This window comes from Saccostrea cucullata, unplaced genomic scaffold (assembly GCF_032062105.1).
Source record: "Saccostrea cucullata isolate Sc308-1 unplaced genomic scaffold, CSIRO_AGI_Scuc_v1 ctg257, whole genome shotgun sequence".
Classification (NCBI taxonomy): domain Eukaryota; kingdom Metazoa; phylum Mollusca; class Bivalvia; order Ostreida; family Ostreidae; genus Saccostrea; species Saccostrea cuccullata.
In genome coordinates, this window is record NW_026933663.1 from 499,167 (window position 1) to 517,172 (window position 18,006).

Consider the following 18,006-nt stretch of genomic DNA (forward strand, 5'->3'; position numbering starts at 1 on the left):
CCGAGTATTCAGAAGCAAATGAGAAAAATGCTTCAAGATTGAGAAATGTCAAACTAGAAAATACGGAAGTGATGCAAAAATGACACGTAGTGGGTAACTTTCGAGGTCCGAGTGTCATGGAATTAAGAGAAAAGCCAGAGGACTACGAAAAGTTCGGGAAAATCTTAATAAACGAAGTCGAAATCGATTCATTATAGAATTTAACTTTTTAAGGATTACTAGCCTCCGACCTCGTTATCCTTAAACGTAACCTAATTTTTGTAAAAAAAAAAAAATCACATTGATAACGGTATTTCCTTTTGACATTCGAGATGCATGTTTATAATATTTGACAAATGGATTGTTTTCCATAGAGCATTTGAAGGATAACACCGTTAGTCTACTTGATTTTTGACCTACAGAAAATCAAATATTTAGTATAATTTTGATGCTTTTAGACATGTAAAATGTAAAGATAAGGATTGCAAGGCGTCACGTGATCAACTCATGTGGTGATTAAAAATAAAATGTTTGCGGTAACAATTTCCAGAATAAGGATATGTTTGCGCTAATGCCAAAGAGGTTTGCTTTTCTAAAGTATAGAAAGAATGTTGTTTCAACTAAGCCTATCTCTGAATATTTATATCTGTTTTCATTAAAAATAACTGCAAAACAAAATAGACATATGTACCAACTTTTCGAATGTAGTACATGTAAATGTAACTACAATTTGCTTTTTCATGCACGGCATATTGTTTAACATTTTCAGAATAAAAGCTAAGCATCCTCCTTGCAGAGCCCCATTTGAAAATAACTTCTATCGCCGTAGAAAAGATACCCGCCTTAAACACATATGTTTGGGACATTTTAAAATTTTTTCTTTAGTTTTAAAGAAACCAACAAATTATCAGGTCTTATTCCTTGAAAAATTGAATATAATTATGGTAATAAACGCATCTATCGCCAGCAGATAGATGTTATGATATGATATTTATGATGGAATGATATTTATGAGGAAACCCGAGCTATAAACAGAACAGTTTTCCCCGATTTGCTGGAGTGGGGTTAAATTGCATTTTTTCATTATTCAGACGATGCTATGCAACAAATAAAATTAGTTAATTATATAACCTAATGACTATTACTTAATTTCAATTCTTGTCTCGATGTTGTTATGGTCGCATTTAATCTAAAATCAATTAAGAAATAAGGTATCATTTTTTGAGTTTTATTGAGATGTAAAACGGGTTGGTCACGTGATCAAATCCCATGAAGCCCGAAGGGCTTTATGGAAGATTTGATCATGTGCCAACCCGTTTTACATCTCAATAAAACTCAAAAAATGATACCTTATTACTTATATTTACATTTGTGACTTATTCATACTTTATATTTGCCTGATTGTTACTTTTAACGTGTGAAATGTCTAAATTATTCAAACCCAACGGCATGTATGTAATCCACCAAACGCGCGTCGACTCTTTATGACGTCACAGAGAAATTACGTCGAACGTTTATCCAAACGCACATCTATGACCTCTTGACCCCATACCTGTATTTATACAGTTATAAAAACGCTTGCCTTCAGTAGTGTTAGATAAAGGAAAACATTTGCAAACGTAAATATTCTTATTTCAACTTTGCGTGACAGAGGAATGGTAGACGCAGGAAGACCACCATATGAAAAATAAAATTTTCAAGAATTTTGGATGACAAAAAAAAGCGAAACAAATGGTTGTAACCATATTATCAATAAATCGAACTGACATCATTGTAAATGCATTTGTCCTCTCGTGAATACTGTACATGTAGTTGCGCCATTCTAACATGATTAATTTCTTCCTAATTAAAACAAAATAAACTTTTATATTTACTAATTTTGGTCTCTAACTGTAGGTTATGAGTGCTTTCATACTTTGACTTACTTTGGGCTGGTTTGGTAGAGTATTAGGCGCATTCTTGGTATATCTTATTTTACACCAGACTTAATCCGATTTGGCTTGCACACACCTCTTAAACAAGTAAAAAAAGTTAAAAGATGCTTATTGCATTTTCTAATTTGCCTGATTAAATTTTAAAACAATGGATAAAGAATATATAACAATTGTACATGTACAAGATAATGTAGATGACTGACATTTTTTTCATTCTCGGGAGAACTCAACACAGGTTAAACGATTTAAAGTACAGTCAATTTTTTTAAACACATAAATGTTTGCAGCTGTATCCATGGCAACATTTTTGATTAAAGCTTTTAAAGCTTGATTGCACAAATTATGCATTGACATGTTTATATATTTTCTACTGGCAATTATTCAAAAGCCAGTGTCTCGTGAACTTGATTCTGTATACCGAAACTGTTGATGTGTTAACAACTCTTTATAAATCACTGTAGAAGTGGAAAACATTACGGTGTTTTTAATTTCACTATGTTCACGATTTAAGAATTTTCCGCGAACTTTTAACCATCCTTATTATTATTTCACGTCATTTCTACCTAGAAACAGTCTAAGTACCTGAATATTTACAAACAATTCTCCGTGAAATTAAAACCACCGTGAAAGGTGACTTTCTAACAAACCGTGAAATTTTAGACACGTGAAATTAAAGACGTCTACAGTATATTGGTGTTCAAAATCGTTGCCATGGGATTATTAAAAAAAAATGATGCTAATTGCATTTCTTAAATCTGATTATTTCTTTAATAAAATGAGTGATTAATATTAAACAATTGTACATGAATATGCTAAAATTATAATTCTATGAAGTGTTGCTAAAGAGAAATTGCTGTTACAATGGATATTTGAACAAACTTCAATGTACACTACCTGAGGATGCTTCAATATGAGTTTCATCTTTCTTGTGATTTTTAAAAATATTTCCTAAATATTTTTATGTAAAACTTTGATCAGCCATTTTGACCCCACCATACCCCCTGGGGTTATGATTTGAACAAACTTGAATGAACACTACCTGAGAATGATTCAACATTAGTTTCATCTTTACTGTCCCAATGGTTCTTGAGAAGAAGATTTTTAAAGATTTTTCTTATATATTACTATGTTAAACTTTGATCGGCCACTGTAGCCCCACCCCATCCCAGGGGGTCATGATTTGAAAAAAACTTGAATGTACATTATCTGAAGATGATTTAACATGAGTTTCATTTTTCCTGTTCCAATGGTTCTTGAGAAAAGGAATTTTAAAGATTTTCCAAATATATTCCTATGTAAACATAGATTGGCCATTTTGTCCCCACCCTTGCCCGGGGGATCATAATTTGAATAAAATTGAATCTTCACTACCACTTCTACATGAGTTTCATCTTTCCTGGCCTAGTGGTTCTTAGGAAGAAGAATTTCTCAAAATGCCATTGATTTTTCACTTATTCATAATTATCTCCCATTAGAAGAGGGCGAGGTCTTCATTTGAACAAACTTGAATCCCCTTTACCAAAGGATACTTTGTAGCCAGTTTCGTTGAAATTGGTCCAGTGGTTCTTGAAAATAAAATTAAAATGTGAAAAGTTTACGACAACAACGACGCCAATGACAACGTTAACGACGACAGACAACGGACAAATTTCAGGACATCTCACTTAAGCCTTTGGCTCAGGTGAGCTAAACATCATCATTAATAATAATCACTTAAGGGACTCCGATCTGCAGCCTGGATGGACAACTCTTTAATTCATAATTTAATTCAAAAAGTATCAAAATGAAGCTTGCCAATGGAAATTAAATCTTTTCATGAAAAATTTTCATCATAATATACCTCTCAATATGCTTCAATGTTCTTTGAATTTCTCAGAAAGGTCTAATAAAACGTCAAATTTTTTACCCAGCTGTGGAAGCATTTTAAAATTACATAGATTGAATAATTGACGTTCATTTTAATCTAACCATAGATATCAATGTTTATCAATATGATATGAAATTAGAACGATTTAAACACTAAGTCTTGCAGTCGCTTAAAAGAGGAGCTAATTTTCTAATTTTAATGTCTGTATGGTTTTAAGAGAAAATGAGATATTAAAGTGAAAAGACTTAAAAGAGGAGCTAATTTTCTATTTTAATGTCTGTATGATTTTAAGAGAAAATGAGATATTAAAGGGAAAAGACTTCGTAAAATCCACCTGTTAAAAGAAGTACTATCATTTGGCCATGAATGTCAGTGTATACAATGTATTTAGAATATTTTCTGTTCAGTGATGTTATTTCTCTTTTCAAAAGAAGCTTAAGGTTAAAGTATATTTATTTCAGTACGAATATCTTACTAGTATTACTAGGAAAATATATCCACCAGATATTAAGCAACTTTTAACCTGAGTTGTAGGTCTAAGGAAGTTTTTTTTTAATAGAATGTACCCGATGTGTTAAAAAGAGAGAAAATTATCAGAAAACTGAGTCAGAAAAGATCACTTTTGGGAGAGCTTCATCACAACTTTAGATTTATTTATAGTTTTTATAAGTATGTTTATAAATATTGCGTAGAATTAATATGGAATTTGAAATTATACTGTCTCTTCCATACCATATAAAAGATATTTTTCAGAGGTTAATTCCAACCAATTTATGGAATAAGGTAGGCTAATTAAAAACTGTTTTGTTGTTAATCTTGTGAAAGGCATTTGATTAGTAAATGATTTATCTTCATATACTGAAACGTCCCCAGTGTATTCAACCTTTGTTTGGATTATGAATCATTTTATTTTTGACTTCAGAGGATAAAAGTTTCATTTATTTAGTCCAGAGTTTTTTTTTCTGTTTAACGGGAATTTTTAAGAAAAGGTTGGATCGAGGAGACGAAATACAAATGTAACAGTAAACGGTTACGGGACCATAATGAAAAAAAATAAAACCTAAAAATGTTGTGAATTGTTTATTTCATTTAAAATATATTCTGTATTCTCCCGTCAATCAAATAAATTAAGGTCCATCACTGGGTACTTGAAATTGATTGACAGTTAGCTACTAGTCCCTGTGTATATCTCTTTCACCTTGTTTGACACGCATGGTCACCATCAAATTAACTTTCGGTCTTCTGACGTTTACCGCTAAATTGCCATCGCAAGAAGAAAGCCGCTTCGATGCAAACAATTATAAATATCTGTATTGCAAACATATAATAAATAAATGAAAATTATCTCATAGTGTTTCAATAAAATAAATGAAGATTGTGTATATTTTTTCTAATGAAAAGTACAAAGGGGAATGAAGTCATGTTTTCACTCGTAAAAATAAAGAATGATTCTTGTTATGTGACGCGGCGAAAAATTACGATATAAATAAAGGTGAAAAGATAAGCTGATAACACGTTTTGCATGTAATGTATAATAAGGATGAAAACACAATATCTGGTAAGTAACAACTTCGCCTGGACAAGTGTTAAAATATTTAGAATTTCTTACTTTTCTTTTCCTTTTAATAGCCGACCATTTCTTGCTTTGTGGGTTGTTATTTTCGTTCAAGGTCACAGGTGTTAAAAATAGTTTTAAAAATAATACATAGGCCTAAGTTAGCAATAATTATATATTTTGTTTTAATTGTTTAATTATAATCTAAATTTACTTAAAATACATACGTACTTGTATGTAATTTTAACTTTACAAAATCATCGTTAGGGATTTTTTCACAATAGTATACAGAATGTACATTTGCTAAAAATAGGACCACGCGACTGTTTAAACAAACGGGAAGTAACTGTTACTATTTGACAGTGATGGAAGCTCTGTAGTTACGATCATTATGAATAGTTTTTAAGATTTTGATAGGGACAGACAAGGATGAGTATTTTACTTTTGAAATTAAACCAGTTTTTCATATTGATTATTTTTTATCAACGAAATCAAGTCATTGCTGCTGTGACCCCACAACATACCAAAGATTTGTTTTAAAGTCCGCATGTGAGATTTCTTCTTGCTTGATATTGCATACACATGTTTGCCTGAAATTAAGGAATGGTACAATTTTACAAATATCATTAATTATTATTCATATTTTTAATTTAAACTGTCGAGATCTGCAGATTTTATGATGAACAGTAGGCCAATAAGCTTTACAGGTAATACTCATGGACTTCCTGTGTATACTGTTTGTGTATACTGTAACTGTTTGTATATAGTGATTAGCGCTTCTCACGGTCTGGACGACTGTCGATGCCTCGGGGTGCCACGCATGTAAAATTAAGTCCCTACTTTTACCTGAAAAACCGTACGGTAAAAAATCTCGACCTTTAAGCAATTGCTTAAGTATCAGTCACATTATCAAGCGATGGGGTATACGATGAGAAACCGATGCCTTTTTGGATGAAAATGGCGTGGTTGCCGGACGGGCACCACTAGTGATCGGACGGTCACTGAGGCCATTTTGCGAATCGGTGGGGTCATCGGTAGGAAATAATTCGTAGTTAAAATTCAGCTATTTATCCAACAATGCCTCACATCGCTCCTCATCGGCGACCCATCATTTACACATCTTTCAAGGATCGGCTTATGTTTGGCCGAGCATCGTCCAATATCCGTTGAATCTGAGGTCATCGGGGGGTTTAGTGGTGTTCAACATATAACGGCCGATCATCGATGGATGTTCGACCAAACATTGGCCCGTAGTAGAACGATGTTCGAACATTTGTCACCAATGTATGAGCGATGTAATATACATCGGTCAATTACCCTGGAACATCGTTTTATGATTAGCATTACATCAACTGGGCATTTGTAAGTCCGGCCGGCAACCACGCCATTTTTATCATACAAAACGTATTGGTCGTTCATCGTTTACCCATCGCCGAATAATGTGACTGATACTTTAAGGATTTCTAGACCGATGTGGACCGATGTTGGGGCATCGTAAACACCACGGATTACCACCGGTCTACGGCTACCGGCACGGAAATGTGACCTAGGCATTAATGGTAGCTTAATGATGACTTAATTGTGGCTTAGATAAATTAATTTCTTTAATCCACCATTAAGCTGCAACTTACTGGTGCTTAATGTTCAAACCTCATTAAGCTACCATTAAGCCACCTTTAAGCTGAGCTTAATAGTGACTTAATGGTCAAACCTCATTAAAGTACATTTACGCATCGTATATCAAGTATTTGAACTAAATTGTTAAGTTGTTGCCATATCATTTACGAACTCGTTCATCACGTGACTGTCATTATTACCTTGTTTTTTAAGTGTTTCATATAAATCGTTTCGATACCGCTTATTATTAACGCAATTAATAATAACTTTTTGTCATGTAAGTAAATTCATTGCATCTTTTTAAACTCAAAATGTGCTTGGGAAAAGTTAAACTATTACTCTGGTACAAAATATTTCACAAAAAACTGCAATCTGAGAGTATTTTCCGTTCCATATCGACATCTGTTAGAAAACAAACATTATACATTTTTCCGAGGCAAGATTCAGTAAGAGAGGACAAGCCTCTTACAGATTTTCTCAAAAAATCTCAAATTAATCTTCATTAATTAATAACCCGCACCAGCCTCTTTCATACACATGTGAATTCTGCTTCTATCCAAGGGTAAATGTCAAACGTTTAATCTCGTCTTTATTTTGAATATTTAATATTTTGACTTGAAATAAGAGAATAGTGTTATCCAAAACAAAATTATTAAAATTATTCGGATATAAATGATATTTAAAAAAAGATTTAAACATGTTTAGTTTAAACTTACTTTTTCATTCTTTATATGCAGATTGAAATAAGGTGTTCAGGGAAAGAAGGACCTTTACCTGTCGTTCAATTTTTTTCATATTTTCTATATCTCTAATTTAAAATGTCCCACATACCTTAAAGCAGATATATCAATAGGTTTCTATATTTATTTTTGAGATATTGAGTGACAAGTACTATACTCCAGAGTGTCTAAGTGGAGTTTTGCTTCTCAATGTTTCTGAGCCCATTTAAGGATTTTTTCAGCATAGATAAAAATGAATCAGCGAACATGTGGCTTTTAAAATATTTTAGAGTATTAATAGGGTTTAAAATTCGAAAAAGCAATATTCTTTTGTCACATTGCATCTGGAGACGGAAAATTACGTAGTTTTTAAGACAATTTAAACAACAAAAAAATTAATTTGCAAAAAATCCTATCATTCAATATTTGAAAACTTACATTGAAATACAAGATCGTCATGTTATTGATTAGCTGTAAAAATATCGATTGGTGAAGCTGAGCTCAATATTGCATAGGACATAATTAAACAAGACACGAGCTTGATAAAAACAGGTCAAGTTTACATTTCCTAAGTGGAAATTTGCGAAATAGCGTACAGCGAACAACAGATTTCGGACTTCAGACATTTAAAGGCGGACTTTTCTAAGGGAGCAGTTTAAAAATTAAAAAATATAAATTTATAACAATCATCTGAAATTGTTTAGGCCTCTGATAACTATGAAAAAATTTAATTGAAGAATTTTGTAAAGTCCTATTTTGGTTGGTTTAATTAGAAAGTTTGCAATGAATTTATTTGTGAACATCGAACTATCTCGAAATAACTTATATATAAGTATGCATAATTCAATTGAAAAGTATTAAATATGAACTATAAATAACTACAATATCAGAAAATAAATTGTACATAGGCTATATTTCATTCAATTTCTTTCTAATTTGCAAACTAAAGGTACAACTTCCGATCAATGTGATAAATATTTTTTTTTAGTTTTAGATTATTTGAAAGTGAGAAAAACGGCGTCAATATTGTCTACAAAATAAATTTTGTCCCAATACGAAAAGTATACAGTCATTGTAAGCTTTTTTTTCTTTCCTTTTTTGTGGCATGGTAGTTTTGATACCTCAAATAAAGTAGGCATTGAGATTGAAGGGTATACCTATTATATAAGGGATGTTTAAGGCTCTGCATGAAGAAATGTGAATCATATATAATTGCGCCCATAAGAAAAGGGTCCTTATGGCAATTTTTACACATTTTGGGTTCTTCGTGAATTATAATAGAGTAAGGTGAGAATTTGTCTAACATGTATTTTTTTTTTGGTCTTACGTCTACTCTAAGAAGGTTTTTTTCTTCATTTTTATCTAAGATACTTTAACAGGTTCATAATGACGTCATGTTTTTCAACAACGTAAACGTTTTCAGAGTTAAAATAATCTTGTTCTGTAATTTTATTACGATAGTTAATAGTTGTATAATGTATTAAATATTTACCAGTGCATATTATTTTATCTCATTGATTCAATTAATAATTATTAATTATTTAATTATAATATATTATGGATTCATCAGCAGTGGTGTATAGTATTATGAGTATTTGTTTGTTTTACATTTCACTTTTCTATGACACCAGGGCGGGCGACATTTATTCAGTTTTTTTTCAGAAACAATTATTTTCTCAAACCAAATATTAACTAGTAATTCATGCAAGATTCATTTGAGAAGCCCGAAAAGTGATAAGGAAATCATTTTTATTTAAACATTCTCTTAATATGTCAAGATGTAATTTTTCTTGCCTGAATCCACCATAAAACGATTTATCTTAAGCTAAAATATATGTGAAAAATAATTTTTTAAAAATTATATCAGGGACAACAATAAGCTACTTAAATGCTATTGCAAAGTGAAAATTTACTTGGATTTTCTTTTTATCTGAATTTTATATAAAGACAAAAAATTGTGAAGTGTGGTATCATGTAATTACAATAAACAATAGACAGTAAATAACAAGAAAAAAATTGATGTAACCATCAATTGTCGCCCGGAAAATATATAAAGTAAACAATGAAAATGAGTCTTGATCATCAGATCGCTTTGATATATGTGAAAAGGCATGCGTCTAATTGATGGAGACGATAGCCGCAAATATTTTGAAAGCTAACCGTCGGAAAAAAAAAATCAAACAAAAACGATACCATTTTAAACTTGATCAATTCCTCAAGTAAATGTTGGCTGCATAAAATATAAATTGAAGTAAGACACATGCATCACCTATGTTCAAAAATGTATTTAATTTACAATTTTAGAATATAAAACACGAACTGTGCGTAGTACGTTTTTATGCGAGAAGAAGAATTCGATATTCTAAATAGAGGGACCTGTCGTTTTTTCGATAGTAAATGACAAGAAACTTTACATTGAAATATGAAAAACATATATAATTTTACAGATTCAATTTATGGAAGTAATTATATTATGTATCTCGTAATTTATAAGGGGAAGGTACATTCTGATTAACAAACATTTTTCAATGTTTAGAAAACCATTAATTCTGAATGACTACTCCCAAACCAATCCCCATACACCAACACTTAAACTTATATGTATATGCAATAAGGAAATTCGGTTGACTTACTGCATCTTTAAGGTTGTCTGTCTGCATCGGGTAAAAAAAATATAAACAATACACGGAATATTTTTCATTGTGGCAGTAAAAATAATTTAATATTTAACAATTAAAACGATGAAAAATTTATTAACAAATGAATGAGTTATGAGCCGCACTCATTTACACAATAGATAGAACCAGGATTGATTATGTTAGGAATATGTGTGTTTTGTGGTTTTGTGGAGGGGGCGGGGGGGGGGGGGGGGGTGAGGTAATAATCTAAATGGCAGAAACTTAAAATTCTTGCGAACACGAGTTAAAATAAATAAATAATTTTTTTACTTCCAAATATTTAGATGCAAAGGCGGGTTGTCTCTCCTGCACCCAATGCCTACAACTTGTAAAGAAGATGGGCGGATAAGGCGGGCAGAATGCCTATAGTGTCAGATATTGAGAAATCACACTTGATATGTAAACTGAGTATTTAAATTTACATCTCATTATTGAAATTTATGAAATTATGAGAAAAAAAATTTTTTATCAGAAAAAATAAATCTCTTTAAAAAATTCATTCATAAAAATATTTCATGGTATTCGTGGGATTCGAACCCCAGCAATAAAATACCGAAGTATCAGCCTGCTTTGAGACTAACGCGCTAACCACTATGCTACATGGCTAATGTGTTATAGTGGCATTTAAATCATGTTTGTGATATGACCTTTGACTTAGTGGACTTAAAGTATTTCTCGGAAAGATGCGAATGTTTTGTCATAAAAGTGTATTTTTAAGGTATAGTGGGTCTTCCCTCCATTTTTTTGTAAACCAAAAAATATACATTTTATCGCAAACTGTTAGGATTATCTTTCAAAAAAATGGAGCGAAGACCCACTCACATTGAACAATTTTGTTAAAGTATGAAAAAATAATCGTTTTTGTTCTCTTAAGTCTGTCTATGCTTTTTCACGGGCAAATATTTTCACTTTTTGTGAGATCTTTGTAAATTATAGAGATTTTACATTAAGTATACTTTAATATTAGATGAGATATGACATAAAATTTGGATATAATTGAGATTAATTTTTTTCCCTTCTTATCTGTCGCGTTATAGGCATTCTGCCCGCCTTATACGCCCATCTGCCCGCCTTATACGCCCATCTTCTTTACTTTTTTATTTAGGTTTTAAATAATACTGCATATTATTCCTCATTTTATATTTTTACCTTTATATGAGGATTGGCATTTTCAAAATCGCACGTACAGCGATCATGAGCACTATGAGCCTGGAGCTGAATTGCTATGAGTCCAGTCTTGTTAATCATGTGTAAATATTTTGGCAAAATACTCTATAAGTCCCATTTCAATGCTTGGCCATTTTTTCTTTGGAAAATTACTTGAGTTCTTATATTACGTCTTTATATAAATATGAGCTTCGCTTATTTAAATGAATTGGACCAAGTAATTGAAATCGGTATAAATCTGTGAAAGCTGAGTAGATCAGGAATCTGCATCATGTTCCCAGCAGAGTCAAATGTACATCACTATTTATTTCAAATTCGATATAGATTAGGGCATAACCTTTTGTTTTTTTTCGGAGGGGGTTGTTTAAACAGGAATATAGAAAACAATTTTTAAATGAAACATCTTTAAAGTCAAGTATTAAGAATAAAATTTAAAAAGTAAAGAATATTTATATAAGGAAGTAAATAAGAGAGAAAAGTAAGATACATTTTCGATGCGAGTTCCTATTCCAAAGATAATTCCAAAGATAATGACTGAAACATTAAAGTGATCCAAGTGTTCCTCATTTCCTATTTATAAATGTCGCAGAAGTATGCTGTTTATTGATAGTCATAATATCAAATGCCAATGATTTATAAATTCTACACTTTGAGATGCTCCCCCAAATTTAAAGTCCGAAGTCCACTATTCGCTATTCCGTGTCCATTATGATGCCACACATTTGCGAAATAAGCGAAATGAGACACACCTACAAAATATTTCCGTCAACAACTATGTAATTTGTGTGTGTGTGTGTGTCAGCTATTTCACAAAATACCCCATTATGTACTGATCATGACCCGTTTTTAGTGTAGGTCGCGGGTTTGGAGGGCTTTTAAAAGTGTTCAAAAACATGCCATGAAAATTAACTATATGATTCCTCTATCTTTGATTTCCATTCTCTGAAAATTTATAAAATTCGTCTGCACCGTTTTTGTGTAATTGAAGTCCAATGATGTCATTGTTGTAGTAACATTTTCAACGGTATTCTACTGAATTGTATCGGCAGCCTATCATCAACACATCTTTCACGGATCGGCCATGTATGGCCGAGCATCGTCAAATATCCGTTGAATCTGAGGTCATCGGGGGGTTGGGTGGTGTCCAACATATAACGGCGAATCATCGGTCGATGTTCGACCAAACATTTGCCCGTAGTCGATAATTCTATAAATAAAATTATTTTTGAAAATTTCTTTCTTACTCATGGACACATTGCAAACATTCTCATGCAAAATTAAATAAAATGTCCTAGCACTAACTGTTCAAAATTTATGGCGAAAGTTAAAGCCTTTCATAAGTAGGTCAACTCTAAGGTCAAGATCAAAAGGTAAAAACTGTTTGTATCCAAAGAAAGGACAAGATAGGGTAAGACCAGTATTTGGCCCCCGATTTTTGGTGTCTTTCAGAATGATCCAACAGTTTATCCATGAAAACCTGTTTTCACCCCTGCCACAAAATTAGTACTGGTTTTAAGATTAAGAATATTCAGAGGTCACAGTGAGGTCAGGAAATGGGTCAATTTTCGAAATTTCTCATTTTTATGCAAATTTTCACTAATTTTACAGCACATTTTCTTTCGGAAAACATAGAGCACACGCTTGCCTATCTACCAAATTTATATATTTTATACACTGATATCAGATGCAGTATATGTGTAAAAATCTCAGATAGGCAAGCGTGTGCTCTATGTTTTCCGAAGAGAAATGTACCCAAAATATGATGAAAATCCACCAGAATTGAGGAAATTTGGGAAAATGTCCTATTTCTGAACCCTCTAGTGGCTTCCATATAGCCTTTGAATCAAAATTAGTGCTTGTCTTAAAGTAAGCATCATTTTAATTTCTTAACTACAAACTATCACAGTTTTATCAGTGTTCTGATTTTTATATAAAAAATTCGGCTGTTACCCTATCTTGTCCTTTCTTGTCACAAGACGTGAAATCTAAAAGCCTAGTACTTACTTTCAAAAGCTATTATGAGGGTTAATGTTTTTTAAAAGTCGGATTAACTCGGTTTACACACCTGGAAAGTTTTAAAACTTTAAAACAAAATTGTCAAGATGAATACACATCATTGAAAGCCCTAGCACCAACTGCCAAAAGGTGGGTAAGGTAAAAGTTAGGTAATCTTTTGCAAAAGTTGGTCAAAACTCAAGATCAAGAGGTCGAACATGTCGATTCCAAACGAAAGACCTTTTCACGAGGAATTCACTTGTGAAATATGAGTCATACTCCTACCAATAAAAAGTTATAGGCATGTTTAAAGTTTTTGCAGACAGACAGACAGACAGACGGACAGACAAGGCAATATTTTCATGAAAAGTTCAGAGAAGAGAATAATATTATGTACTCTGATTTAAGCTTAAGATAATCTTCATTTTGTCTCATTATATGTAATTAAACTTTCTGATAGTTTTGAAACCTTTGTGTGAGTGTGTGATAATGTTTAATTGATTCGGAATCCATGTATTTCATTAATCAAATTAAAAGTAATTTTAAATATTTTTTTTCAGAAAAAAGTTAACTTTATTCATGTCCCATTCCGCAGCTCGTACCGTTCACTTGTGGTTTGATTTACCACAGAACGCAAAATGTGTTCGTAACGAAGTCTGTGTCACTGAATCTCAAAAGGGGACGTATTTCTGCGTCATCGCATTTAGGCATGGATACAGCGGCATACAAGAACTGTGTGACGGAAAGAAAATGGCGATCTTTTCAGTCTGGGACAGCGAGACAAATGTAGACCCTTGTGAGGATGAAAGAGTTAAGGTTATTTACAGCGGAGAGGGAGTCCAGGTTTCTCGATTTGGTAATGAAGGAACAGGTGGTAAAACCATGATGCCTTTCGAATGGGTAGTTGGTGAACCCGCTAAATTTAAAATTGAGGCCGAAAACCTTGATGGACTTTGGACAGCATTTTCTTGCTATCTTAAAAACAGTTGTTCGCCAAATTGGTTTCACATGGCAACAATAAAAACAATCACAAATGGTGAAATGATAAACGGAGTTTACTCTTTTGTTGAAGATTTCCAACGAGATGGAGCCAATCATTGTAAAATCCGTTCTGCAAAGTTTGGGGATTGCTGCTATATGCAGGAAAAATTATGTGGCCGAGCACAGTTTACAGCAGATAGTTCTACCTTGCTGAATATAAATGCTGGGTTAATTGACAATAAATTTTATCTAGCTACTGGTGGTGAAACTGAAAACACAAGCACACCACTCAATGGTTTTATTACCAAGTCTTCTGACCCGGAGTGAAGAAAAATGTTCAAGCTAGGGCAGGTGCTGATATTTAATAGATGGATTATAATGCAATATATTTTTGTATATTAACAGCCGGGTGTAATGACGAGGGAGAACTAATATATACATAACAATGAATTAACTTTAAAAAGGTCATGCTGTTTGTAGTTGTATTAAATTATACCTTCCAATTATAGAAATCTTACCGCTGTTGTTAATATAAACATTGATACATGCGGATTCTATTGTCCTTTTGTCTCTTGAATGAAAGAACAGAAAGTATCCTATTAATTTAAGTTAAAGTTCACAAAACATAATTCCATGAAGTCATAAACCAAGCTTTTTATCGGATTTATACGATTTTAGGAAGGAAGGTAATGGACATTATAGCAGTTGTAACAATCACACGGACCTCATAAGCTTCACTATCACCCCTGTTAGAGTATGCCATGTCGCAGGGTGAATCATTCAGGGCTACTGTGTATAGGCAATGGAGACATCTTTGTCTCTGCGATACCGTAACAACCATACTAAACCCTTAATTGAGAATATCGATAAAGGACAACTAAAATACCCTGTACATTTTCTAGTACTTTGAGAATAGAGAAAATTCATGCAAACAGGTTCCATGTGCATGAAACATGTAAGCTTTGTTAAGCTTTATCTTTGTGTTATATATTGGTACTTCTTCACTCTTACTCTGTTAAGTATCTCAATTAGACGTAGCTAGCTAATTTAAAATTTTAACTTGAAATTCGAAAAGAAGTATTGAGACAAAATATAAAAATGTTGGATATACAAATTCGTTTATCAGATTTCTAACTATAACGTAACGAAACTATAAATTTATAAAGATGATTGCCACAACCTAAATGATGTCATTTAATGTAAAACAAGCTAAATAATGGAATCTGCATCTCCCACTTAGAGAAAAAAGAATAGCATGCACAGATCTAAGGGTACATCTCAAGAAAGGCTGGCGGGGCCATAGGGAGTTTTGGATAAAATTCAGTTGTAAAATCTCAAAAGTTTCTTTAAATATTGACTGGAAATGAAACTTTTACACACTGTCACAAAAATAATTATGGATCTTCTTTTCGACATAGGTAGTTGTTGTATAAAAATATTGAGCTGAAACAAAGTTTTAAGTCAGACAGAATTTTCAATTTATCACCTTGTCTTTTTGATCTCAAAATCAAGGAGTCGTCCATAGGTCATAGTGAGTTGTGTAAAATTTCACTGCAAAATCTCAAAGGCTTTTAGAGATATTTTAGGGAAATGAAAGTGTTCCAGACAGACAGAACTACAGACAGACGCATCGAATGACAGACAGACCGAAATTATCCTTTCCTCTCAGCTGCAGGCAACAAACGAGCAAGCTCAATCAGTTGTGCCTCTTTCCGCAGTATCCGATGTATGCATTAACACATCAGTTCTCTAATTTGCATCGGGATCGAAATTATTTAATGAAAACGAAAGTAAAATTAGTAAAAACTGATAAACTTCAAAATCTGTTTTGCCCCGTGGGGATGCGGGTTAGAATAGGTCCTCAATATCCCCTTGCTTGTCGTAAAAGGCGACTAAATGGGGCGGTCCTTCGCATTAGACCGTATAAACCGAGGCCCCATATCACAGCATGTGTGGCACGATGAAGATCCCTCCCTGCTCAAAGGCCGTAAGTGCCGAGCATAGGACAATGTGTCAAGGTCTTTTTTTTCATATCTGGCCCATCTTCTGGCGTAATTTTCAACAGAATCCAAAATAATATTTATGAAATTCCGACGCCAGTTGAAGGATCGGGGTTCCCTATATTTAGGACCTTTTAAAATAAGTGATCTAAGCTAGGTCCTCATTATGAACTATATTTACGTCAGCTGTAATAAGGTAAAACAGATGTTTATATATACATTCGTGGGGACGTAAATTCGTGGGCCAGGGTTACCCACGAAGGCCACGAACTTTGGTCCCCACGAACAATGATGATTCCACGGTACTCAACCTACATGACAAGTTCCTTTTATATGGAAACTTAACAACCTGAATTATTTGCGAACCGTTACACTTAACAGGCATTTGATTTTGAATTATTTTTATCATGTGTTTTCAATTTATTTATTTTTTCATAGTTATAAAGTCTCATAGTTTTATACAAAATATACTATCATTAATTATACTTGCTTCGTGCTTTTTATCAATAATCGCTGGATATTTACGTTGTAGAGTCAAGAGATTGTTTTTATCGGCAGTCATATCAAAGGTTATCTTAGAGTGTCAATTTCACCATGTATGAACTAGTTTTGTTCAAATTTTATTATTCATGTCGAGAAATAGAACACAGACAAAGTTTTTCATTTTAAATTGTTAAAATTCAAGTTACAATTTATTTTTTCTTTTTCAATATATATATATTTCTTAACGTCAAGATTCTAATTTCACAAATGTAGATCAATAAGATAGAAATTTTAAAAAAAAAAGTATCGCTTTGTGTGGCACAGAGATTGACAAGTTTTTCTTCGTCTAATTTTGTAAAGATAACGGCAAACATTAATCAAAAATTGATACTATTTCATTTATATAATTTGTACTATTTTTGAAAAATTGCTTGCTACGGATCTCAATATTTCAACAGCAAAATAATCGGTCAAATATAACCGAAAAAAGATAATATATAAACCTTCATGACTGTCTTATCTATGAGATAAGAAAAAAAGATAACCAAAAATTTGAAAATAAAAAATGCTTTTGAAATGAATGTGAATATAATACAAGTATCTCACACGGTTTGGGTATGTTTTTGACTTTAACGTGGACCCGATCCTATTGGAGACTATTTCTGCTTCGTAAGACAATCCTGAAAAGCTGGGTCCAAGAAGTGTGAAAAAGAGGCAAAGAGTGGGAATATAATTAAGTTTACGAATTTATTGATAGAGCCTAATCTTGAAAGTGATATTATAATATATAAAACAACCTGGTCTTGTTTAAAATATACAAAGTAAATTTCTAAAAATAAAATAAAATGAGACCAGCGTAAATCCTCTTTATTCCCTTGGTGACAATAGTAGTATTTGTGAGAACGTGTATCTAGGTATTTGTGTGATAGATAGCGGAGCTAGAGCAGTAGTGGTTGTTAACCAAGAAGGAAAGCTAAAATTCAGGTATACTGGACATTATCCGGTAAGACACAACCGTCAATTCAATCCAA

At 32.5% G+C, this 18,006-nt stretch overlaps 1 protein-coding gene across 1 annotated transcript; it reads left to right on the plus strand.

The window, feature by feature from the left end:
- The first annotated feature begins 14,090 nt into the window (after nt 1-14,090).
- LOC134238823 (uncharacterized) lies at nt 14,091-14,819 on the plus strand. The gene has a single exon (XM_062720932.1). It carries the CDS (start codon nt 14,091-14,093, stop codon nt 14,817-14,819), a length of 729 nt encoding a protein of 242 aa, XP_062576916.1.
- The last annotated feature ends 3,187 nt before the right edge of the window (nt 14,820-18,006 follow it).